This window comes from Schistocerca americana, chromosome 7 (genome assembly GCF_021461395.2).
Source record: "Schistocerca americana isolate TAMUIC-IGC-003095 chromosome 7, iqSchAmer2.1, whole genome shotgun sequence".
Taxonomy (NCBI): domain Eukaryota; kingdom Metazoa; phylum Arthropoda; class Insecta; order Orthoptera; family Acrididae; genus Schistocerca; species Schistocerca americana.
In genome coordinates, this window is record NC_060125.1 from 225,405,543 (window position 1) to 225,432,565 (window position 27,023).

The window sequence follows — 27,023 nt, forward strand, 5'->3', positions numbered from 1 at the left end:
GAAGTGGGACACACTTGCAGATAGATGACGCACTAAACAGAAGGGGCTGCTCACTAAATTCCAAAATCTGATCTTTGCTGAGGATGTAGAGCATATATTATTACAACCAACTTTCAGATCACACCTTGATCACCATTCAAAGATAATTGAACTTAGAGCTTAGAGCTCATACTGAGACGTTCAGACAGTCATATTTTTCCCTTGCGCAATCCGCGAGTGGAACAGGGGGGGGGGGGGGGGGGGATATGACTTTGGCACAAATAGTGCCCTCCGCCACACACCGCTTGTTGGCTAGCGGAGTATATATGTAGATGCTTAGGCGTGCATAGCTATGTATTGATGTGGCAGGAGGTCACTTTCAGTGTCTTCAGTAAATGTATTTTTCACTGTAAATAAATGGTTAGTCCAGTTCAGCTCTTGGTTTCTGTAATTTCACTGTATTTCCTTTGTACTTACATGGGGTACTTTTATCTGTGCCACCCTGTACTTAATGCTACCTTTGCACAGCCAGACTGGGTCATTAATTGTATTAATATAAGTTAATGTAGTTTTAGGGTATTACAGTGTGCACCATCTAAAACTGCCCATTCAACAAGGCCATGGCTAAGTTTCTCATAACTAATAGCATCTTTTTAAGCAATATGTTCAACTGTAGTTAAAAGAGAAAAAAAAAGAAATATGCTTCTGACAATTGAGAAAATTATATTATTTACATATTTATTACCAAGCTTACTTTTTTAATGTTATTCACATACCTATAAGTTATCAAACACACAGATTTCATCAAACAATGGAAAATTCATGACGGAATAATGAGAGTATTATGAAAAGGATAAATTGCTACTCACCATATAGCAGAGATGCTCAATCACAGATAGACACAACAGAAAGACTGCCAAACAAGTAAGCTTTTGGTGAAAAAGGCCTGCATTGGAATTAGACAGAGCGCGCGTGCGCACACACACACACACACACACGCACACACACACACACACACACACACACACACACACACACAAGTGTAACTCACACGCATATGACCACAGTCTATGTCTGCTGAGGCCAGACTGCGAGCAGTAGCGCATGCTGGGGGAAGCAATCTGGATGCTGGGGGTTAGAAAGATGCTAGGGTGGGGAGGGAGAGGGATAGCTGGGTAGAGGTGGGGGGATGGTAAAGTACTGCTTGTGGGAGCGTACAGGGACAAGTTGGAGAGAGGATGGGGCAGCTAGGTGCAGTCACAAGATTAGACAGGGGGAGGGGGGGGGGGTGGCAGTGGAAAAGGAGAGAAGGAAAATTCATATATTCATATATGCATTGGTGGAATAGAGGGCTGTGTGATGCTGGAGTAGGAACAGGGAAGGAGATGGGTGGATGTAGGACAATGACTAATGAAGGGTTAGGTGAGGTGGGTTACAGGAGCATAGGATATACAGCAGGGAGAGTTCCCACCTGTGCAATTCTTGAAAGTTGGTGTTGATATGAAGATTCCAGCTGGCACAGGCTGTGAAGCAGTTTTTAAAAGGAAGAACATTGTATTGGGCAGATTGCTCAGCAACTATGTGGCCAGCTGTTTCTTTTCCACAGTTTGTCGGTGGTCGGTCATGCCGACAGACAGCGTGTTGATTGTCATGCCAATATAGAATGCAGCACTGTGGCTTAGCTTAGCTTGTGGATCACATGACTGATTTCACATATACTCCTGCCTCTGGTGGGATAGATGGTGCATGTGGTGTAGGTGGTGATTGGGAGGATTTCATCAGTCAGTTTTATCTATTCTCTCTAGTCTATTCTAATGTTATACTTAATTAGATATTTTGATTAGTTATTTTGATTGGTGCTTTAATTGTGCTTCAGAACATAGTTGTTGGTTTAATTAACAATTTTTCAGGTAACCTATTACGACATTATAATAATCATATATTTCTGTTTCCTTTTGTAATAAAAAATTTCCCTATTAGCTGATGTAAATTTGATTTGCATGTGTTGTTTACTCCAAGAACAGCTTAAAAACTTAGGGAGCAAAATACATATGTCTTATAAGGATGTTAGTGTTTACAGTTATTAAATGTTTTGATGGGATGACTGTGAATGCAAATCGCAGTGATAGTTTTGAGACAGCCTGTGTTACACTCAGGTGCTTTGCTTGATAGAAAACTGGCTAAATAGGGCATCATTTACACACAACACATGTGAGTTTCAACTCTCTATGTTGTTTAATCATCAGTTGTCACTCCACAACACACTTGGCGATAAAGTATTTTAGTTGTAGCAGTTAATGCACTGCATCACAGATCTCATTGACTATAGACTCAGTGTGTGCATACTTTCAGCAGGATCAAATTCTCCTCGACTAAATCAGATAATTTAGGAACAACATAAATCACGTCTTAGTTGTAGGATGCCTCTATATTTCTCAAATGGGACAAATATGTTCATCTCGTCCACATGTTTCATCTTGTCGACAGTTTTATTTGACTGCTCAGTGAGTTCAGATTGAAGATGCCTTAGGGGTGTGTTGTAAACTTCAAAACATTTCTGGTTGATGAATACTGCAGTGATTAAGTAGGCACACAGGAATAATAAGTTAACGCCTCAGGCATTGCTGCAACTAATTAAGTGTGTGATGTTTGCTGCAAGGAAAATGTGAATAGCAAGTTATGCATATCACTAAAATATATAGAAACTCAGATCATGAGTCGTGTATGCACGGAACAGTATTCTGTTGTGGTGTTTCTGGAAAACATCTCATAGCAGCTAAAAATATTACATCAACTGCAGATGTACTCTTCAGATTTAAATATTAGAAACACCTTTTTGTGTGTGCTAAAAGCTTCAGGATAAAATTTCCCTGATGTGTGGGTCAAATACAGTATGAAATCCGGTAAAGATGGAGTGGCCCAAGTAGGGATCTACAAGTAAGAATGACACTTTGTGCAACATGTGTTTTTTTTTTCTTTCTTTCTTTCCTTTCTTTCTTTTTCCCCCCGTTGAAGGTGAGGGCACATTTTTGATACAACTCATATCAGTATTGCAGTGATTATAATGTGTTCAGCAAGCTCATTGAATGTGTTGGTGTAAGGTGATTTGGCAGTAATGAATAGTCATACACATCAAGGTCTTATGGGTACCATAAAAATTGGTTATAATCAGGCTGTTGAAAAATAGCGTATTAATTATAAATGTTAGTGGAGATGAAATTATGATACAAAAAATAGTGCTCGGTGTGTACATTGTACTGAAAAGCTTTAAACAGTCAACATTTTTTATATGAAAGAATCAAGAACTTCCATGAATGATCCCTCGTAGAATGCAGCTCCATGATAATTTTCTGCAGCTTCTTGAAGTACGTAGATGAGGACAGTTTGAAATGAGGTGCAGTCAGTAACAGCTGTTGAACTGTACTATTAATGTGTTTGCATCCTATTTGAGACAAGATGTGATATTACTTCATGACATAGTTCCAGTTTGGTTGTACTGATTTTTTTTCTTTGCAGAACCACAGAAGGATGATCCAAATGAAGATTGGTGTGCTGTGTGTATGGATGGTGGTGAGCTAGTATGCTGTGACAAATGTCCAAAGGTCTTCCACGTTAACTGCCACATTCCTCATCTCAAAGCAATTCCTGCGTAAGAGTTATTTTTTGTGATGCTATGTATAAAAACAAAAAGAACAAATATTTTTAAATATAAAGCATTTTTGTGGTTCTTTTTACCATTGTCGTGTCTCAGTCTCAATCTTGGAATTTACGAGGGATAGAGCAACAGGGGTTCATGATAAACTGAATTCAGCCGATTTTATCAAAGTGAAGGAGTACCTGAGTGTCTGACTAGAATTTCAGAACCACATGTACAGGATTGGGGGATAGTGAGGTGGATAAGTGACATTAGATTATTTTCCAAATATTATTTACAAAGCTAACTTCCCTAGCTGAGGTGGTTGGTATGTTGGCTGCCATGTCCTTACACAATGACAGTGACTTTTATCACCATTCTGTCCACTTACTGAAACTCTTGTATATAAATTCTAAGACCAGCAGAGCCCTTGTAGCTATCTTATTTGCAGCACGTTCAGCTGAACACACTGTCTGCTTCAGTCCATGACTGCTTCTCCATCTAACCCGTACTGTCTACTGACATCTCTCTCAGTATGTACATCTCCTGGCCAAATCTGTCTACATGTTTCTAACTTTGCTCTGGACTCGGCTGTGGTCCTCTCTTTTTGTTCGCCTTCCTCTTTGACCCTACCAGTCCTTGAGATAGCTTCAGAGGCTTCACATAGCATTATTGGCTATGTGTTATTCTTCAGATATCTTTCAGAGGCTAAGTGAAGTTTTTATCCCGTTGTCATCTATGGATTCCCTTCATGAAATCTGTCTCATAGCTCCTTGTGTTATTGCCTAGCTCTTGCTTCCTTAAATCTGTTTCCTTATTTATTGCACAGGTCTTCTCTGGTCCATGGCCTAGGACCTCAAGCATGTGGCCATTTGTCCTATCTGTGTCTGTTTCTGTTCCTATGCTCAGACTCTGTCTTTATGTAGTTAACTTTGATATTTTTACTAGTACTTGAATTTTTTACTAGCACTTGAATTTTTTACTGGTACTTGAATTTTTTACTAGTACTTGAATTTTTTGCTGCGGACGTGACGCCCCTCCCCTTGGAAAAATTGGCATTATCCTTCAGAGTGGAATGTTGTCTACTCCTGAGGTTCTTGTTCTGACTTAGGTCTTTCAGTGTCAAATTCATCATGCAGATTGGTATTTATGTTAATTTCATGCTATCCTAACAAAGTTTGACAATAAAAAGCTTTTGGGGAGGAAAAAAGAGATCCAATTTTTGCGAAGTCATTTGTCTGAAAGTATGAATCATGGTAGATAAGGGAAACATTTCTTGGGTTATTATTTATTTATTTATTTTTCCCATAGTTACAACAGTATAACAATTACACTTAAAGATTATTGTATGATTACAACGATTGTTCTGAGATACAATACTGTGCTTTACAGAATTCAAAAATGATCTTACAATACTTGTCCCGAAATAAAATACATGACATAGTCACAGAAGAACAACAATTACAACAAACATTTTTTATCGTGATTACAATAATTGTCTTGAAATAGGACACATGAACTTCACATCATCATCATCATCATCATCATCATCATCATCATCAGTGTTCTGCCAAAAGGCAGGTTTTCACATGGTAGTTCTCCAGGCTGTCCGGTCTTCTGCCATCCTCTTCAGGTCTGCGTAATTTCCTCTTCCCTGTATGTTGTCTATCATCTTGTATCTCCTTCTTCCTCTCTGTCTGCTCCCACAAACAAATCCTTCCAAAGCATCTGTTAGCAACCACTCCCTTCTCAATGAATGTCCCAACCTGTTCTTTTTCCTTCCTCTTACAACCTTCAGCAGACATCCTCTCTCACCAACCCTTTCCAATACTCTTTCATTACTCACTCTTTCCATCCAGCTTATTCTCTCCATTCTCATCCACATCCACATCTCAAATGCTTCTAACCTTTTTTTTCATCCTCTCGTCTCAGCATCCATGTTTCTGCCCCATATAGTGCCACACTCCAGACAAAACATTTGCCAAGCCTTCTTTCTGTTGAATGCCTCCTTCGCTATGGCAATTCGAGTTTTCACCTCCTGGTGACATCTCAAGTCTTCAGTTATTGTGCTTCCAAGATATTTAAATTCACTTACTTGGCTAATGGTAGATTGTCCTATTTTAATATTGGACAGTCTGCATCTTGTATTGATGGCCACACTCTTTGTTTTTGCTGTGTTTATTTGCATCCCATATTCCACACAAGCTTCATTCAGATCTTTCAGCATGTTAATCCCTGTCCGCTCACTTACTGCCACTAATACCATGTCATCAGCAAATCTTACACATTCTATTCTCTTTCCACCAATACATATTCCTCTTTTCCCATCTAAGCTTCACATAGTTCAAACATCAGTCTACCATGGTTGCAACATTTGTCCTCCTTCAGTTTAATATCTGTTCCTAAGGGATACTGACTCATCTTGGTCCTTAGAACTCCTTACATATACTACTTCATCCTTCGTCTTTTTTGTTTTAGTGCACTAATATAAAATGTTATCACGCTACATTAGTGAAGATGAACAAAGCATTAGTTCTTTGAAATTGACTCTTACAAAAAGTGCCGACTGGGACCTTTTTGACTGGATTGTTTGCTTATGCACAAAACTTTTTGTTCTGAGATGGCCTTTATTTTCTGGGGGATGGCCTTTATTTTCTGGGTTTGGCTGTATTCAAGCTTTCAGGAATGATTGTTCTGTTGAAGAGCAGCAGCATTTTCCCGCTGGTGATCTGAATGTGTTGCCATCTTAGGGAGTTTCTAGACATTACTTGTCTTTTCCTGCCAAGTTCAATCATTACAAAATCTGCAGACTATTAATGTAGGCCTTCTGTGGGCATTCATAGCTGTGCAACCCATGCTTGACAATGCTACAAATTGAAATGACAAAGTATTTGGCATCTAAGTAGAACTGAACATACAGTAATTATATTTTTATGTTAGGTAAAGGATTTTGCCACAGTCGAAACATGTTACAAATTTCTTTTTCCAGTTGCTATAGCACAGAGTGCAGACATTATTGGCTATAGCAGCAGATAGCCACAAGTGTAAACAAACCAGAATTTTGACCATCAGACGAGAGGGGAGAGGTACAGGGAAACAAGCCCCGCTTCCCTTTAGCAGGATTGATACATTGTTACAGATATCACCAATCTCTTCTAGTGTTGTGAGGGTGGTAATCGAAATATGTTATAGACCAGGATTAGTCACTTCACATTTTTCAAAATAAGAAAAGAAAACCACAAGCAGTGCACGACACAAGACATTCGGAGACAGCAATGGGCAATTGTTTGTTGAGGTTAGCAGTGTATTGCTAACGATGTAGTTCAGACCCAATGTCTAGGGGCATTTGATGCGACCACAGTTCAAAACATCCGCCACCTAATTTGATACAGTAAAAGTTTCCACAACGTATCATCTTTTGAGCTTTGGCTAACAAACAAACGTACAGTTTCTTTGTTTTAAAATGCTAGGTGCCACAATTGAGTACTGCTACATCACATTATGTGATATTATCTTCAATAGACCATTCAACCGTCCACAATTGGAATGACACCAGATCATTGTGCACATTGATTCATCGTTGCGTTTGTGCACTTTATATTTTGAAAACAAGTTCTTACGTGCATTAGATTTCCAAATTGGGTTCGCCAGATGATTTAAAATACCAGTAACTGAAAATTGGTAATATTTTCGATATTTATATGCAGAAAATAAAGCTATTTCAAACTATCTCTGATGAAATACTTCATATGGATACAATTTGGTACAAAATACTGTCTATTAAATAATTTTGTGCTTTCACATTTTGAGGCAAAATTCACATCTATTTCACATTTATTGCAAAATACGAATTTTGCCGGTCCCTAGTCGTAACAGAAAAATGTGGTAAGTATCTGGAGTGTCCCATCTGCTCCTGCTGCTCGACAAGTGTTATTTCTAGAGTATCTAAACTTTTTCCCACAATTTTCAAGTCTAGTTGAGAAAACACATGCTGTAAATGTAATTCTATATCTAACAAGGAAATCAAACAATGGAAAGTCGAGGATGGAATGTAACAATATTATGAAAAGGATAGTTGCTACTCAGCATATAGCGGAGATGCTGAGTCACAGGTAGCTACAACAAAAAGACTGCCAGAAAGTTGCTTTCGACCAACAAGGCCTTCATCGGGAATAGACTACACACACACACACACACACACACACACAAAAATCATGCAAACGCAACTCTCACACACAAGATCACCATCTCTAGCTGAGGCCTATCCTTGCTTTGCTTTTGATAATGTTAATCTTATATCCTCCTTTCAAGACACTGTCCATTCCATTCAGCTGTGCTTCCAGGTCCTTTGCTGTCTCTGACAGAATTACAATGTCATTGGAAAACTTCAAAGTTTTTATTTCTTCTCCGTGGATTTTAATTCCTACTCCAAATTTTTCTTTTGTTTCCTTTACTGCTTGCTCAGTATATAGATTGAATAACATCGGGGATAGGCTACAACCCCGTCTCGCTCCCTTCCAAACCACTGCTTTCCTTTCATGTCCCTCGACTCTTATAACTGCCATCTGGTTTCTGTACAAATTGTAAATAGTCTTTCGCTCCCTGTATTAGACCCCTGCTATCTTCAGAGTTTGAAAGAGAGTATTCCAGTCAACATTGTTAAAAGCTTTCTTTAAGTCTACAAATGCTAGAAACATGTTTATCTTTCCTTAATCTAAGATTAGTTGTAGGGTCAGTATTGCCTCACGTGTTCCAACATTTCTTTGGAATCCAAAGTGGTCTTCCCCGAGGTCGGCTTCTACCAGTTTTGCCTTTCGTCTGTAAAGAATTCATGTTGGTATTTTGCAGCTGTGACTTATTAAACTGATAGTTTGGTAATTTTCACACCTGTCAGCACTGCTTTCTTTGGGATTGGAATTATTATATTCTTCTTGAAGTCTGAGGGTATTTCGCCTGTCTCATACATCTTGCTCACGAGATGGTAGAGTTTTGTCATGGCTGGCTCTCGCAAGGCTATCAGTAGTTCTAATGGAATGTTGTCTACTCCTGAGGTTCTTGTTCTGACTTAGGTCTTTCAGTGTCAAATTCATCATGCAGATTGGTATTTATGTTAATTTCATGCTATCCTAACAAAGTTTGACAATAAAAAGCTTTTGGGGAGGAAAAAAGAGATCCAATTTTTGCGAAGTAATTTGTCTGAAAGTATGAATCATGGTAGATAAGGGAAACATTTGAAACACATTTAACATAAAATCTGATAATTTTAAAGAATACTAGAAGATATTTGTGTTGTGGAATTTCACTCAGTGGTCTCCTTACATCACTAATGTAAGAACGTCTCAGCTGCTGTACATTATTTCGACTGTCATTCAAAAACAGATCAAATGTTTCTCTGATCTATTTTGGTTCTTACTTTAGAAAAATCATTTCACAATACATATGATGTGTTCTTTCAATTATTTTTTAAATTTTTGCTGTAGTAGTCAAACAATGAAAAATTGTGTGTACGTTAAACAATCAAAATAAGATATATTTATCTTTCGTCTACAGGGAAAGTGAAACATGGCAATGTCTTTTGTGTACCGAGCTGAGGGACTACCTGAGCAACATGAAGAATTCATTGGACCCTAGAGGGAGAGAACTGTCGAAATCTGAGCAGAAACTAGCTGAGAGAATGCTTCTGGAACTTTACTGCCAGTATGAACCCAGCTTGCATTTCAGAGAGGTTGTGGGACCAGAGGTGAGATATTTTCTTGTACCCATGTTTATGATAGTGCCGTCTTTTTGTCACTGAAATGTACAGTAAATATTACGTGTACTGCGGTTATCAAAACAATAATAATTGCTGTTATTAATTGCTAGTACTTACAAACTATGGCCAAATAAAAAAAATATTCATTGTTTGACTTTTGGAGCTGTACTGGTCTTCCTTTCTATGTATTTTTCCATTCTGTCTCTATACTGTTTTCTCAGTCCCTGAGAGAGAATTATTGCCCATTTCTCTCTCTCTCTCTCTCTCTCTCTCTCTCTCTCTCTCTCTCTCTCTCTGTGTGTGTGTGTGTGTGTGTGTGTGTGTGTGTGTGGTGGGGGGGGGGGGGGAAGGGGGGGGGGGGGGTGGAGCTGATGCCCTATAGCATTCCCATCCATTGGGTTCAGATCAGGTTGGTGGCCAAGACATCAATATGAGCCCACAATCTCATTTCTCAAACCATTATAGCATGAGTCAAGTCTTGAGGCATGGAAATTATCATGCTAGAAGATGCCTTTGTCATCAGGGAAGACATTGGTCATGAATGGATGTAGGTATCAGTAATAAAGTTCACTTAATCCACAGCTGTCACAGTGTCTTCCATCAGTACTGCAGATTCAATGGAAGCCTGCATGAATATCCCCCGTAGCATAATACTTCTCCCCATTACTTATCTGACCAGGTGACAGGTTTCCATTGACCCACAGTGCAGCCTTGGATTATCCCATGCCCACTGCAATCATAATTTACTGTGTCTATGGGTCAGCATGAGAGCACATAGTGATTGTCTGCTGCGAAGCACCCTGATCAACAACATACGCTGAACAATGTGTTCTGAAACGCTTGTGCTTGCACCAGCAGTGTAATCCGTAATCAGATCTCCCGCAGATCATTCCTTATCCTGCTTTACAGAATGGGCAACCCTCTGACCTCCATGTTCCATGATGGGTCATACACATCCAACATCTAGTCAACTAGTCGTGGTTTTGCTGTTCTTCAACCGCTTACTGTAAATTGTCTCAACAGTGGCACATGAATAACTAATCAGCTTCACAGCTTCTGAAATTCTCATTCAAGGGCCAGGACCTTACCCCTCTGTCCTTTGTCAAGCTCGGTTATATCAGTGGATTTCCTCATTTTGCGGCCAATACCGAGAACTACCATCCAATGTCTTTGACGTCTGTGTGTTGTAGAATCCTAGAGCATATTTTGAGCTTGAACATAATGAGATATCTTGAGCAGAAAAATCTCTTCCACACCAACCATGATGAATTCTGAAAACGTCAGTCATGTGGAAACCGACTTACAGTTTCCTCACTTGACATCTTGAAAGCCTTGGATAGGCAGATGCAATAGTTTATTAACATTGAAAATTTGCAATAAATGTACATAACTTCTTTAGTAGTTGGATGATGGCACTGAGGTCCTATATCTAACACCCGTAGTTAACTATTCCCTTTTGCTCTGTAAGTAGTGGTTGCTATATGAGAACTGTCATCACTGTAGAACTTCACAATTGTGTATAAAAGAGATGGAACTGCATTAGCCTCTGAACCGAACTGCCAGAACCATGCTCTATAGCCTAATTGCAGGAACTGTTAGAGTTATGACAGAACTGAGCGAGTGTCAGTGGTGCATTGACTTCTGTCCGTGTTGGCAAAAGAATCTCCATGTGCACCCGTATTTTGCAGAAGCAGAGTAGGCCACAGTTGACAGTGCTCTCCATAGCAGCTGGCAACCCTATCGGCAGATGGATATGATGCACTGATGGACGTGGTGTGAAAGCAGAAGATAGTCTTGGAGGCTGCTGTGTAGAACTGAAGAGGTGCTCGCAAGTGATGTGCTTTTGTGTGGTGGTGGACTTCTGTGTTACTGCTGTGTACCCCTTGAGCAATGTACACATCATCTTCCCTGGAGGGCAAGCCGTCGAAGCTGAATGGCTTCATTAATATCCTGCTTCCATGCTTGGAGGCATGCAAATTCGGTGCATGCACTCACCATGCCTCCATTGGCATTTTCCCATGGCACTGTGCAAAACCTAGTCAGTACCACAGTGAGGTGGTGACCGGTTGAGTCTTAAACATTTTTATGTTTTTGTGTGAAGTATGAGCACTGCATCCACTTCCATCGGTTCCTCGCTGGCTGTGTGCAGCTGGGCACCATTGCTGGCTGCACTGGTGGGACGGCTGCCATCAGCATTAGCAGGTTCCTCAGACAGCTGACTGCATACAGGTCTTCTGATTTTGTAAAAGAAGGCAGCGTAGGTGATCTCCCTCTAAGCGTGTGAGTGCATTGCAGTCTGATTTGATTTTTATGGCCCATTGTGACACCGTGTGAACATTTAAATTTAAATAGTACACAGCCAACCTGTTCTGTATCTGTATCAGGTACCCCTGTTTTTGTACATTTTAATGGGTACTAGATCACTTAGTTTTTTAAAAAATGTGTTTCGACTGTTGTCGTAAATCTCTGTGTGCCTTCAACCAAAGGGATTGCAAATATGCTTCTGTAAATTCAGTTTGACAAAGTGCACACCACCAGCTAATTTTGACATCATTTTTTCCACCTTGGGAATTGAATAAGAGTCAGTAATAAAGTGAGTTCTGGAGATGCACCATGAGCAGTTCTGTTACTTTACCATTGGCTAATGGTTGTGGCTTCAATAACCTCATTTTCTTTGCTTTACTTTATCTTTTAATGGAAAGGAAATGTTGCGTGCTTCACAGAATTTTGCCACTGCAGTTGACTTCATCATGATGTGTGCCTTGTAACCTTTAGTTCTACTTGTTACTTTCAAAAAAAAAAAATCACCTTTTTGGAACAGATGTGTTAAATCCCATTCAGAACGTCAGTTTGAATTTGATTCACTTCTTCATGAATGGTGAAGCCCAAAGCATAGATGAGATACAGGCCTAGCAAATTTGTTGCTTCATTTGAATTTAGAACTAAGATTGTAGCTTGTTTTGTAAATTGTCTATACATAATATCTGTTGTGAATTCTCCTTTCTGTGGAATCTGCTGATTGCTGTAACTGAACGGTTAACTTTGAAAACCTGATAACTTTGGCGATCCCAATTTCCAGTATGACTAGATTTATGATTGAAATTGATGACCGTTTGTCAGTTCGAAAGTTGATCAGCACATTGTCAACTCAGATAATGACTTTTTACTGACAGAAAATATGACATTCACATGACACTTTGTTTGTGGAAGTTTTTGAATTTGCACATGTTCATTATGAACAACACTTGCCTTCTTATGGTTTACTACAGCAGTATGTTTGAGCATCTGATGTTTTTGTTAGTTGTGCTTCGTTTTTTAAACCTCTGCCCTATGTCTGGTAGTTTTACAATAATTGCAATGTGTTGCCTGATAGAAACAAGTGTTCCTTCTCTGGTTTACACCACAGTGTGAATAAAATAGTAGTTCAGCATTTCTGAACTTGTTTACCGCCTATTTCAGTCAAATAATGTACTCATCCTGTATTTTTTGGATCGGTCCTCATCAGTCAGTTAGCCAATGCTGGTTGTTGACTCGCAGTGAACACATCAGCATCCTTGCACTGTAACGTTTCAGCAGATATAGGCAATTGTTCATATGCCCAAATTAATGGCAGTCTTGGAAAGAAGGATTTGTTAGGCTAAGCAGGCCCTTCTTTAATTTATTACCAGGGGAGTGCTTGATAAACATATCCTGAAGTAGAGAATATGCATAAGATTTCTTAAACAAGTCATCTTCACAGTGAAATTTAAACTCCCTAGTTGAGCCCTGTAATTGAGTACTCCACTCCTTATAATTTTGATTTAACTTCCTAAAACATTGAAAAAAATCCTCTGTCTGGCAGCAACAACATGGACTTGAGACTCATAATATTTCTCAAGAATATCTTTAATGGCAGAATGGAGAGGTTTACAGGCTGGTGACAGTGTCTGAAAGAGTTGAAATATGAGTGGGGTCTGCATATGATACTGAAAATGCTTTTGTTTGTATGTCAGCTGATATGTGGTACATAATGGAGTGCTACTCCGTGTGTTGAATATAATTGTTTCAAGCCTCAAATTTCCGATCATATTCCAGAATGGGTGGTGGTGACATTTTAATATTTTGGAATTGCCGTTGACTTTTTTCCTTTCATTCTTAAAGTCTGACCAAGTGCACCACCATGAGCTCCTCTGTTGAGCCGTGCTTAGAACAGTTGACAAAATTGTCAAAAAACATCTTGGAGAGGAAACTGATTAGCATGCAGTAAAAAATAAAGTGATTCCTCAAAAATCAAAACCAAACATGCTTTCAAAATTAATGGGGAAAAACACTTGCTTAGTTCTGTGTTGACGCCAGTATTGGTTCTTTTTTCTCATTCCCTTTGTTGCAACAAGAATAATTCTGTGGGTATGCACTGCCTCATTTTTCCTGAACCTACATCTACATCTACATTTATACTCCGCAAGCCACCCAACGGTGTGTGGCAGAGGGCACTTTATGTGCCACTGTCATTACCTCCCTTTCCTGTTCCAGTCGCGCATGGGTCGCGGGAAGAACGACTGCCGGAAAGCCTCCATGCGCGCTCAAATCCCTCTAATTTTACATTCGTGATCTCCTTGGGAGGTATAAGTAGGGTAAAGCAATATATTCGATACCTCATCCAGAAACGCACCTTCTCGAAACCTGGACAGAAAGCTACACCGCGATGCAGAGCGCCTCTCTTGCAGGGTCTGCCACTTGAGTTTGCTAACATCTCCATAACGCTATCACGCTTACCAAATAACCCTGTGACGAAACGCGCCGCTCTTCTTTGGATCTTCTCTATCTCCTCCGTCAACCCGATCTGGTACGGATCCCACACTGATGAGCAATACTTAAGTATAGGTCAAACGAGTGTTTTGTAAGCCACCTCCTTTGTTGATGGACTATATTTTCTAAGGATTCTCCCAATGAATCTCAACCTGGTACCCGCCTTACCAACAATTAATTTTATATGATCATTCCACTTCATATCGTTCTGTACGCATACTCCCAGATATTTTACAGAAGTAACTACTAGCAGTGTTTGTTCCGCTATCATATAATCATATAATAAAGGATCCTTTTTTCTATGTATTCGCAATACATTACATTTGTCTATGTTAAGGGTCCGTTGCCACTCTCTGCACCACGTGCCTATCTGCTGCAGATCTTCCTGCATTTTGCTACAATTTTCTAATGCTGCAACTTCTCTGTATACTACAGCATCATCCGCAAAAAGCCGCATGGAACTTCCGACACTAAGTACTAGGTCATTTATATATATTGTATACAGCAATGTCCCATAACACTCCCCTGTGGCACGCCAGAGGTTACTTTAACGTCTGTAGACGTCTCTCCATTGAGAACAACATGCTGTGTTCTGTTTGCTAAAAACTCTTCAATCCAGCCACACAGCTGGTCTGATATTCCATAGGCTCTTACTTTGTCTATCAGGCGCCAGTGCGGAACTGTATCGAACGCCTTCCGGAAGTCAAGGAAAATAGCATCTACCTGGGAGCCTGTATCTAATATTTTCTGGGTCTCATGAACAAGTAAAGCAAGTTGGGTCTCACACGATCGCTTTTTGCGCAATCCATGTTGATTCCTACAGAGTAGATTCTGGGTTTCCAGAAACGACATGATACGCGAGCAAAAAACATGTTCTAAAATTCTACAATTTGTGTTCCTTGTCATCAGTGTTGGAAACTGGTGAAAATTTTCTTCAGTCTTTACTTTTCCTCTTCGCCAGTGTTGGTAGCTGATGAAATTTCTGCAGTAATCGTGAAAGTTCTGTCTGCAACACCGATGTTGTGATGTTGTAACTGGATGTTATCAGTTCAGCCCAAACATCCACGGCTACAGAGAGCAAAATTTCTGTTGTTATTCTCGATAAGGAGGCAGTGTTGGCATGCTATCAATAATTTATTAATATTGCATATTTGCAATAAAAGTACTCAACTTTCTTAATAATTGTACGAGAGTCATTCAGTAATTAAAAAGACGAGTTGGTCTGGGGAAAAAACTGTTAGTGGGGCAGGTTTGGTACTTTTATGGCTTTAAGTTGGCATCCCTGGGATGAGCGCTGATCAGCTGATGTATCAACATTGTTTTGTTTATAACCCCTAAAATACATTTCAAGGTAGTGAGTCCGCTTGATATGTCCACATTAGTTGAACAAGGTTCTGTTATTTGTTTTTTACTTGCTGAAGGCTAGGAACCACTGAATATATACTGTAGAATGTCTGAAGTTTATGGTGAAGGTTGTATGAATCATGCAAATTTTTACAATTGGGTGAGCAGTTCAAGAATGGTTACAACTCAATGACTGATGAACACTGTTCTGGCCAACCAGTTGCAGTTTCAACTCCCTCAATTGAAAGTTGAATTGATGACATTATTCGTGCCAACCACCATGTGACTGCGGAAATGAGAGTTGAGCCAGCCATGAGAGAGAGATGTCGTGGATCTCAGAGGAGATGTGTGGTTCTCCAGCAAGACAACACACATTCTCATATTGCTCAACCAACCCGTGAAACAGTCGACATTATGGGCTGGGAAGTACTGCCTCATCCCTCTTGTAGTTCTGATTTAGCACCTAGTGATTTCGATTTGTTTGGTGCACTGTAGGAGACATTACGTGGGAAGAGGTTCCAAGACAATGAGAATGTGAAAAAGTTAGTGGGAAATTGGTTCAAACATCAAGATAAAGAGTTCTTTGCAGCTGGAATAAAAACGTTTGTAGCCCGTTGGAACAATTGCATAAATGTTCAAGAGGAATATGTTGAAAAATAGGAAAAATATTGTTTTGTAAAACTAAACACTTTTTTCTCCAGACAAGTTTGTCTCTTTAATTATTGAATGACCCTCGTATGTGTGGAATTGGAGTCATGTACCTGATACAATTTAATCTAAAGAATTTTGCTGTGTCTTGGAAGTCTGTGATTTAATCATTATGACTGAAAGTACATCGTACACACTCATAATTAATTGTTCCTGTGTACCTCTTGAGTTATGAACACAGCAATTTCATAACAGGATAAAGAAATAAGTTGTGTCAGATAAGGAGTAAACAGTGTTGCACTGCTGTGATAGCAGAGAAATTGTAATCTCCAATTTTGATTCTGAATTTCATGTGCTAATATAACAACGAAAATAATCAGTCATTCATAATATGATATAAACAGATAGATAAAAGATCAATATGATATAAACAGATAGATAAAAGATCTACTCCCCAAGTGGCAGCAGGGAACACACACGCAAGAAGATTTAACTTTTACAAGCTTTTGGAGCCAGTGGCTCCTTCTCCTGGCAGAAGAGTTGAAGGGGAAGGAAGAGGTTCCTTCTCATCCTGTCTGGTAAGTCTGCCCCCTGACCCGGGGTTCTGAGTGACTTTTCTGAACTGTACCCCTTTCCCTAATCCTCCCCAATGCTTTTCCTTCACCCCTCTTCCTTCCCCTTCAATTCTTCTGCCAGAAGTAGTAGCCACTGGCTCCAAAAGCTTGTAAAAATTAAATCCTTTATATTATCTGTATTTCATTTTTATCAAGGACTTATTTGTTTAGGGGGAAAACTAATGTTTTGTGTAAACCAAGAAAAGTTAAATATTTTACTTCTTTACGGGCTATGCAAAAGGAATGTGAGGAGAACAGGTAAGTTGTACATAAAAAAGTTAGGCTGACGGATGTTGTCCAACAAGAATGACAGTTCAGTAAATGTGCAAAAAAATTTTATTGAAAGGGCAGTGGAATGGTATAAAGAGCGCAAGTGAGAAACCTGCAGCGAGCAAGAAAGTGAAATGGATGTTCTAGTGGCTGCTGCTTCTTAATCTATATGTAAACTCTCGAGATGATATCATTCCCTGTAGTGACTCAGTCCTGCGTGATTGCATTTTGTTGTGCACAAGCAGCATTCATCTTTGTCTTGTTACTTCACCATGCGGTGTAGCATATCCCTTTGGCAAAGTAATGTGTTGCGCAATGTCTACAGTACCAATGAATGATGATCGCCACCTGTGGCAGTATTTCTTTTAAGTTAAGTAATTTTGAATGGCCTATTATATGGAAGTTTGTTTTTCTATTTGTGCATGTATTTTGGTGTGTTTGTATGCTGCGCATCTTGAAAATGAGATGGCAAGAACAGTTTTTTTCTATGCATTGTGATATCTGCTGGACTGGCAGTTTATTCCATGCTTTGACATCTCGTCTAGGAGACGTGCTGCATTCCATGGAATAGAGAAGACCATGGCACTCAGGATAATATCACAACAGATTACATTATTTAGTTTGACAGATCTGTCCAGAGTTGGACAGGTTGTACATCTGAAAGAGACAGTGTCCAATAATTGTCTGTATATGCATATTTATGAAGAAGGACTTTCTGTTGTTTGGTAGAAAGTGTGTATTGAGAAAACCACAGATGCCCACACAGAAGAGTTGCACGGGAGACAGTCCATGTACAAAAAAAGTTGCGGTTTAGGTGCATGGTTAGTCAAGAAAATGCAGTACATTATTTAAAAGTAATGACAATCATAATTTTATTCAAACATACACACATTTCAGATCATGGAACACTTCAGCCAGCAGATAAACCAGTAGAATTTCAGAAGAAACATCTGGACTATAGCTTCTTTCTTCAACAAATTATGTTACTGATTCAGTGTATTTTACAAATCCTGGAAAGTCTGATGTAAGAAATGTCCATTATTGGGCTGCGTGGAAGTTACAATGGCCGAGGCAGGTTGAACATCAGAGTGGTTTTTTTTTTTTTTTTTTTTTTTTTTTTTTTTTTTTTTTTTTTTTTTTTTTGGATAAACTCAAAGAATAGGTCTGTTTATGTATTGTGATGACCCAAGAGGGCATAAGACATCACATTTTTGCAGTATTTTCAAACTATAGATGGAGTCTCTTTAGTCTGTCAAAAGTAAAGGGAGAGGAGAGCAGGAAAGGAAGGTTAGGATTTAGCATTTTGTTGACAAAAACATCATTAGAGATGGAACATAAATCTGAATTGGGGAAGGGAATCACCCCTGTCCTTTACGAAGGAACAACTGCTTCATTTACATAAATGAGTTAGGGGAATGATGTACAGGGATCCAAACTGCTGCCAAAATGCTTGTCTGGTATCTTACCACTGTGCCACCTCAGTCGATACTGTCCAGTCCTTGCACCAATGATGAAAAATTTGTATTGTAGTTGGTGGTGGGTATTTTGAACTCTTGATGATACAAATAGCATTTTAGTGTTCATGAGCAGTTTATTATGTAATTTCCTTGTAGTTAGTTTTGCTGGTGTAATTTTACAACGCAATTGTGTATCTTGAGTCGAAACTCAAGGTTTTTTTTTTTTTTCTCTCTCTCTCTCTCTCTCTTTTTTTTTTTTTTTTTTTTTTTTTTCCATGTAAAGGTACTCTTTGACAATACTTATATGTCTGTTTTCTGTCTCACACATCCATTCAATTTAAGGCTGTCATCTTTATTACAGTGCTCTGGCAGAAACGTGCGGAACTGTTACCACACTTGACACTTGTATCATCTCAGTTTCATTGTTCTGTCCTTTGGGCTAGTGTGTCTGTCCAATCACTTTTAGCCAAGTGTGATTAGTATCAATTTAATTGAAAGCTTCTCTCAACTGTTCCAAATTTCTAATGAAACTCTATCAGTTTCATGAAGCTGGAGTTCCCCATCAGGTAAATGCAACATTTCTGCATGGTAACAAGATCTTCTGCATAAGAATGTCAATCAATTTGACGTGAGACCTGAGTTTCTCCTGCCACGTATAATGTTCAAATAAATTATGGAAATGAAATCGGGTGACATTGGTGACAACCACCAATAGTTTGATGAATGACCACCCCTCATTTTCAAGGCAAAACTGCAGCAGGTAAGTGCTATGCAAGGGAATTTAAAACCTCGGTTTTCAGAGGGCTATTGAGCACAAGGTCACACATGCTTACAACAGCCGAGCAAATCGGCTATTGCAGAACGTTGTATTGATACCAGTCATCTTATGGAACATAACAACATGAAGATACTGACATGCACTTCCAGCTACAGGGATAGTGTTATTAAGGAAGCAGTTGAAATAAAATTAGGAAGTAACCTTGTAAATAGAGGTGGAGGCTTTTGCTTAAATTCTGCTCAGAACCCTGCGCCCTCCCTTGTCAAAAAACAAGAGAGACAGAGTTAATGATACCACACCTGTTGTTTAGTAATTTTCACTTATGTTAAAAATTCTAGCATCAGTGATCTTTGTGTTATGCTGCTAGTGTTTTGTAAGAGAGAGAGAGAGAGAGAGAGAGAGAGAGAGAGAGAGAGAGAGAGAGAGAGAGAGTTGAACATTGTATATGCCAGCAGAAAGTCAAGACTGTTAGTTTTTTCTTGTTATTGGCAGGATGTTGCTTCATGCTCGCTGTCTGACTAGGAATTTAATTTTGTAACTACCTGACATGTGGTGTAGTCTGAATATTTCCATGGCTCAGAGTCTAATACTATATCTCAGTGTTCTATCATAAATCTCGCCCATGCTAGGAAAAGATTTAAATTTTGCACCAGTGCTCAAGTATTTGCCAGTGATTGATTTTATTAGTTTGTTGAACAGGCTAATTGTAAATGGCCTTCTGAGGCTGCAGATGAGTTTCAGAACGAGGCATGCCATACACTAACTGTGGCACACCCACCCAAGAGTAATATAACAGAAGCAGAGAGGGCTGCTTTACGTTCACTTAGAGCTTATTCAGATAGTGTTATGTTACCTGTAGAAAAGCAGGATTACAGTGAAAAGATGTAGTGTTTACTAGCTGCCAACCCCACAACAAGTGTCGAGAGAAAGACTAATAGTGGTCTGAAGAAAAGTTCCTTGTCACACGAAACTATAGAGTCATAATATGTATTGTGCTGTTTCCCTTAAGTTATATGGCGTTCCAAATATCTACAAAGAAGGGGTTCCTCTTTGTCTGATTGTGAATAACATTGGTGCTCTGACACATTGTGTAGGAAAACACCTTGCTTCTCTGTTGAACCCACTAGTTGGTTGGTTGAGTATCACAGTAAGAGCTCAGCAGATTTCTTATGTCAATTAGAGGGAATGCGTTTGAATGACTCTGATATTCTAATCAGTTTTGATGTTGTCTGTCTCTTCAGTTGTATTTCTCTGCCTGGTATGTTATGGTTAATTGAGGTTAGTTGAAGGTGCAACAGGAAGTCATGTAGTCATGTTGAGGTTAGGTTTGCTATTGAATTAACAAACCTATTTTGACAAGTGTTGACTTCCACTCACTTTTTATTCAGTGAACAGTACTATGAGCAGACAGATAGTGTTGTGATGAGAAGCCCGTTGTCACCTGTTACTGCAAATTTGCTTATGAAAGACTTTGAGGAATGTGCCTCTGTTTTGAAAACTTCGTGTGTTTTTTTTTTTTTTTTTTTTTTTTTTTTTTTTTTTTTTTTTTTTTTTTTTTTTTCCCCCCCCAGGTATGTTTAGCCTCAGGGCAGTGAGAATTTGAACAACTTTTTATAGCAGCTGAATTCAGTCCACATGAATATTCATTTCACAATAGATGCCGTCCCTTCCTTGATATGTTATTCAGCACCTGAATATTCATTTCACAATAGATGCCGTCCCTTCCTTGATATGTTATTCAGGAGGAAGGTTAATGACATGTTGGGACATGCTGTTTTTAGGGAGTGTATTCACACTGATTTGTATCTGCAGGATGATAGCTTTCACCATCTGACAGAGTGTGAAGGGCAACACCATACCTTCGTTCACAGCACCCACATCATTTGAACCCTGAGAGTTTTCCAGCTGAGGTAACCCATCTGGCGGTTACTTTTTGTTAGAATGCATGTATTGAAAGACCAGTCAGATGTGCATTGCGCTATCAACCAACTGTGCACTTGGTCAATGATGACAATAAGGAGTTGGCATCAAGGTATGTAGTCTCTCTGCATTATGCAGGGTGCATTTCTGACAAAATTGGTCATGTTTTGAGGAAATATGATGTGAAATATTTTTTCCAAACCCCCCTCTAAGATTATGGTCCTTTCAAGTTCCATTAAAAATGATCTCGGTTTGCTTAAGGCGGATGTCTATTGTACCCTTGCAATTGTGGCATGCCATATATTGCTCACACTATCAGGACCAACGAGGACTGGGGTACTGAGTTTAAGCATGATGCACACTTACAACAGCCAAGGAAATTGGCTATTGCAGAACATTGTCTTGGCACCGATCATCCTGTGGAATATAACAACATGGAGATTCTGGCATAGATTCAAGCTGATGGGATAGCGTTGTTAAGGAAGCAGTTGAAATTAAATTAGCAAATAACCTTGTAACTAGAGATTAAGGTTTTTGCTTAAATTGTATTGGAATCCTGCCCTCTTCCTTGTCAAAAAACAGAGATAGAGTTAACACCTGTCGGAGTATTGGCAGTTGTCAACAATATCATCTATCTGCATTCCTCTAAGTTATTTGAAATGAATTTTTCATTCAAAAGAAATAAAACCCAAGTTTTAATTATTCTAATTTCTCTGAATCTACCTCTTGAATTTTTGAGAGTGAAATGTGAATAAATTGGTCTCTTTGAAATCTGTTATCTTAGTAACAGAAATTGCTTTAGGCCCCTTTTTTTTTAAGCAAATGTGGTACCAACATATCTAATTAATGTAGCTTTCACAAGAGACTATACATTGTTTAGTGAGAACTTGTATCATTCACCAATGTGAAGATAGAATTGCGTATCTTAAGCATTTCAGGAAATATCTGAGATGAGACACTTAGCAAAATAACTCTTTGTAATGAAGAAAAATAAATAATTTCACAACAACTCATACTTATGCCAAGGTTTCATGTGCAAGTGGTAAGTAGTTAATTTCCAAGATCTAAAATATTATTTTTGAACTATTTGCCTACTTGCCAAATACAAACATTGCTCATCTGGTGGAGCCATTAACTTATTTCTCACACTTACCAGTAATTTGTCAATTATGTAGTCCATTTACTCTATTGTTGTTAAAGAAGTAGTAAAAATTCTTATGTCAATGATGATTATCATGCCAGTCCAAGAAAAGTGGAGAGGTGTTATACGAAATGGAAATTTTTTGTAGAGTGTGAAACATCATATTACTGAAGTAGTATACCAGTTTCATTTCTTACAGTAGGGTACACAACACCAGTCTGTGTGAGGACAATTTAGGATTTTGTTGTGTTGCTGTAGTGTTGTTTAATATTTTGATTATTGATAATTTTCACAGTTAAAAAGACTGCTATTCTCCTGGCAGGCATTTAACTTCCCATAATTGAAAACAGGATTCAAAGCGTTTGTGAAAATTATCTACATCTACATCTACAGTGATACTCCGCAAGCCACCCAACGGTGTGTGGCGGAAGGCACTTTACGTGCCACTGTCATTACCTCCCTTTCCTGTTCCAGTCGCGTATGGTTCGCGGGAAGAACGACTGTCTGAAAGCCTCCGTGCGCGCTCTAATCTCTCTAATTTTGCATTCGTGATCTCCTCGGGAGGTATAAGTAGGGGGAAGCAATATATTCGATACCTCATCCAGAAACGCACCCTCTCGAAACCTGGCGAGCAAGTTACACCGCGATGCAGAGCGCCTCTCTTGCAGAGTCTGCCACTTGAGTTTATTAAACATCTCCGTAATGCTATCACGGTTACCAAATAACCCGGTAACGAAACGCGCCGCTCTTCTTTGGATCTTCTCTATCTCTTCCGTCAACCCGACCTGGTACGGATCCCACACTGATGAGCAATACTCAAGTATAGGTCGAACGAGTGTTTTGTAAGCCACGTCCTTTGTTGATGGACTACATTTTCTAAGCACTCTCCCAATGAATCTCAACCTGGTACCCGCCTTACCAACAATTAATTTTATATGATCATTCCACTTCAAATCGTTCCGCACGCATACTCCCAGATATTTTACAGAAGTAACTGCTACCAGTGTTTGTTCCGCTATCATATAATCATACAATAAAGGATCCTTCTTTCTATGTAATCGCAATACATTACATTTGTCTATGTTAAGGGTCAGTTGCCACTCCCTGCACCAAGTGCCTATCCGCTGCAGATCTTCCTGCATTTCGCTACAATTTTCTAATGCTGCAACTTCTCTGTATACTACAGCATCATCCGCGAAAAGCCGCATGGAACTTCCGACACTATCTACTAAGTCATTTATATATATTGTGAAAAGCAATGGTCCCATAACACTCCCCTGTGGCACGCCAGAGGTTACTTTAACGTCTGTAGACGTCTCTCCATTGATAACAACATGCTGTGTTCTGTTTGCTAAAAACTCTTCAATCCAGCCACACAGCTGGTCTGATATTCCGTAGGCTCTTACTTTGTTTATCAGGCGACAGTGCGGAACTGTATCGAACGCCTTCCGGAAGTCAAGAAAAATAGCATCTACCTGGGAGCCTGTATCTAATATTTTCTGGGTCTCATGAACAAATAAGGCGAGTTGGGTCTCACACGATCGCTGTTTCCGGAATCCATGTTGATTCCTACGTAGTAGATTCTGGGTTTCCAGAAATGACATGATACGCGAGCAAAAAACATGTTCTAAAATTCTACAAGAGATCGACGTAAGCGATATAGGTCTATAGTTTTGCACATCTGCTCGACGACCCTTCTTGAAGACTGGGACTATCTGTGCTCTTTTCCAATCATTTGGAACCCTCCGTTCCTCTAGAGACTTGCGGTACACGGCTGTTAGAAAGGGGGGAAGTTCTTTCGCGTACTCTGTGTAGAATCGAATTGGTATCCCGTCAGGTCCAGTGGACTTTCCTCTATTGAGTGATTCCAGTTGCTTTTCTATTCCTTGGACACTTATTTCGATGTCAGCCATTTTTTCGTTTGTGCGAGGATTTAGAGAAGGAACTGCAGTGCGGTCTTCCTCTGTGAAACAGCTTTGGAAAACGGTGTTTAGTATTTCAGCTTTACGCGTGTCATCCTCTGTTTCAATGCCATCATCATCCCGTAGTGTCTGGATATGCTGTTTCGAGCCACTTACTGATTTAACGTAAGACCAGAACTTCCTAGGATTTTCTGTCAAGTCGGTACATAGAATTTTACTTTCGAATTCAATGAACGCTTCACGCATAGCCCTCCTTACACTAACTTTGACATCGTTTAGCTTCTGTTTGTCTGAGAGGTTTTGGCTGCGTTTAAACTTGGAGTGGAGCTCTCTTTGCTTTCGCAGTAGTTTCCTAACTATGTTGTTGTACCACGGTGGGTTTTTCCCGTCCCTCACAGTTTTACTCGGCACGTACCTGTCTAAAACGCATTTTACGATTGCCTTGAACTTTTTCCATAAACACTCAACATTGTCAGTGTCGGAACAGAAATTTTCGTTTTGATCTGTTAGGTAGTCTGAAATCTGCCTTCTATTACTCTTGCTAAACAGATAAACCTTCCTCCCTTTTTTTATATTCCTATTAACTTCCATATTCAGGGATGCTGCAACGGCCTTATGATCACTGATTCCCTGTTCTGTACATACAGAGTCGAAAAGTTCGGGTCTGTTTGTTATCAGTAGGTCCAAGATGTTATCTCCACGAGTCGGTTCTCCGTTTAATTGCTCGAGGTAATTTTCGGATAGTGCACTCAGTGTAATGTCACTCGATGCTCTGTCCCTACCACCCGTATTTATTTAGAAAGGAATCAGATTTCTTCGCTACATTGTTGCTTGTAAATTATTTTCTGTGCTAAATATATTTACTGAACTGAGATCAGTATTTGTGTACTCATCAACAAGCTTTAAACCTTCTCTGCTCCTGTGTGTGCTTCAAGTAACCATTTGTATGATAAAGTATAACTTGTAATGTAATTGTGACTTACCATACGAAAGCGCTGGCAGGTCGATAGAAACACAAACAAACACATACATACACACAAAATTCTAGCTTTCGCAACCAATGGTTGCTTCGTCAGGAAAGAGGGAAGGAGAGAGAAAGACGAAAGGATGTGGGTTTTAAGGGAGAGGGTAAGGAGTCATTCCAATCCCGGGAGCGGAAAGTCTTACCTTAGGGGGAAAAAAGGACAGGTATACACTCGCACACACACGCATATCCATCTGCACATACACAGACACAAGCAGACATTTTCAGGAGAAAGTGAATACGAAGTGAACCTACTGGCAAAAACAGAAAGAGAAAATAAGTCCCTCTATTATATTTGTAATGTAATTGGACGGATAAAAAAAATCTACTTACCTAGCGGTGGCAGCAGAACACACGTGTAAAAGTATTTACATGTACAATCCTTTGGGACCAATGGCTTCTTCTTCTTCTGGCTGAAAGGTTAAAGGGGAAGGAAGAGTTGTGAATGAAAAGGACTGCTGAGGTTTAGGAAATGGGGAGAGTTCAGAAAAGTTGGCCAGAATCCCAGGTCAGGGGAAACTTACCAGACAGGATGCGAAGGAAAGACGGATTGTTGGGGACTGCACTGGATGAGATTTGAAAACCTGAGAGCTTAAAGGTGAAAGATAGATAATATACAAGACAGAGAGCACTGCCGAAACATCATGCATGGGGTAATAAGAGTGGAAACCTAACTGCATTGTATGTGGTAGGTGGAAGGAGGGGCGATGGGGGGAATATAGTAGTCAGAAAAAGAAGATACAGAAAACTAAAAGGGAGTGAGGAAAGGAATAGTTACTGTTAAGAAATTCTGAGACTGAACAAATTAACATAAATTAAAGCCAGGTGGGGGGACAAGAACAAAGGACATGTTGTAATGCCAGCTCCCACCTGTGGAGTTCTGAGATACTGGTGTCTGGGGGAAGAATCCAAATAGCACATATGGTGAAACAGGCACTGAGGTCATGACTGTCATGTTGTAGAGCATACTCTGCAACAGGTTACTGTGTATTGCCAGTATGCACCCTCTGCCTATGCCCATTCTCCTAACTGATAATTTGGTGATTGCCATGCCAAGGCCAAACAGTGTTTACATAACAGCTGGTATACCGACATGTATTGTTTCACAGGTGGCTCTCTCTTTGGTAGTACATGTTTTTCCAGTTACAGGGCAGATGTAGGTTGTCGTAACAGCTGGCCTAGGACAAGTCTTAGAGCAGGGACGGTCACAGGGATAGGAGCTGTACAGTAGGGAAATGGGTGCTGAAGAAGCGTCTTGGCTGACAGTGATACTGCAGAGGTTTGGAGATCTATAATAAGCTATTCTAGTTGTGTTGGGCAAAATGTCAGAAGAATGGATCTCATTTCAAGGCTGATTTTATGAAGTCATAGCCTCGTTAAAGTGGCTGATTAATACATTCAAGACCAGGATAATTGGAGGGATCAACATTACCAGGATTGGGTGTGATGTGCTGGGAAATCTGCTTTTGAACTAGGCTGTTTGGGTAATTACATCCAGTAATATAACTGACAAAACATACTATCTAAGAGAGAGTGATCTGTGAAGCAACACATGTCTTTTACCAGCTTATCAGTTGTTACGTAAACACTCTTTGGGCTTTTGCAATGGCATGACTAGCAATAAGTTATCAATTATAATGAGCGGACATAGGCAGAGCGTATATAATGCAGGGTGTATACACCCCAGGGAATCCGGGAAAAACCCGGGAACTTTTTTATCCAGGAGAAAACCAGGAAAACCTCGGGAATTTT

General features: G+C 39.6%; 1 protein-coding gene across 2 annotated transcripts in view; it reads left to right on the plus strand.

Moving 5' to 3' along the window:
* LOC124621934 (E3 ubiquitin-protein ligase TRIM33) overlaps positions 1-27,023 on the plus strand; it is a 131,610-nt gene that overhangs the window by 60,162 nt on the left and 44,425 nt on the right. For both annotated transcript variants that reach the window (XM_047147442.1, XM_047147443.1), the window contains exons 12-13: positions 3,496-3,628; positions 9,164-9,353. In XM_047147442.1, coding sequence (XP_047003398.1) covers positions 3,496-3,628; positions 9,164-9,353 — 323 coding nt within the window. The remainder of the gene's footprint in view (positions 1-3,495; positions 3,629-9,163; positions 9,354-27,023) is intronic.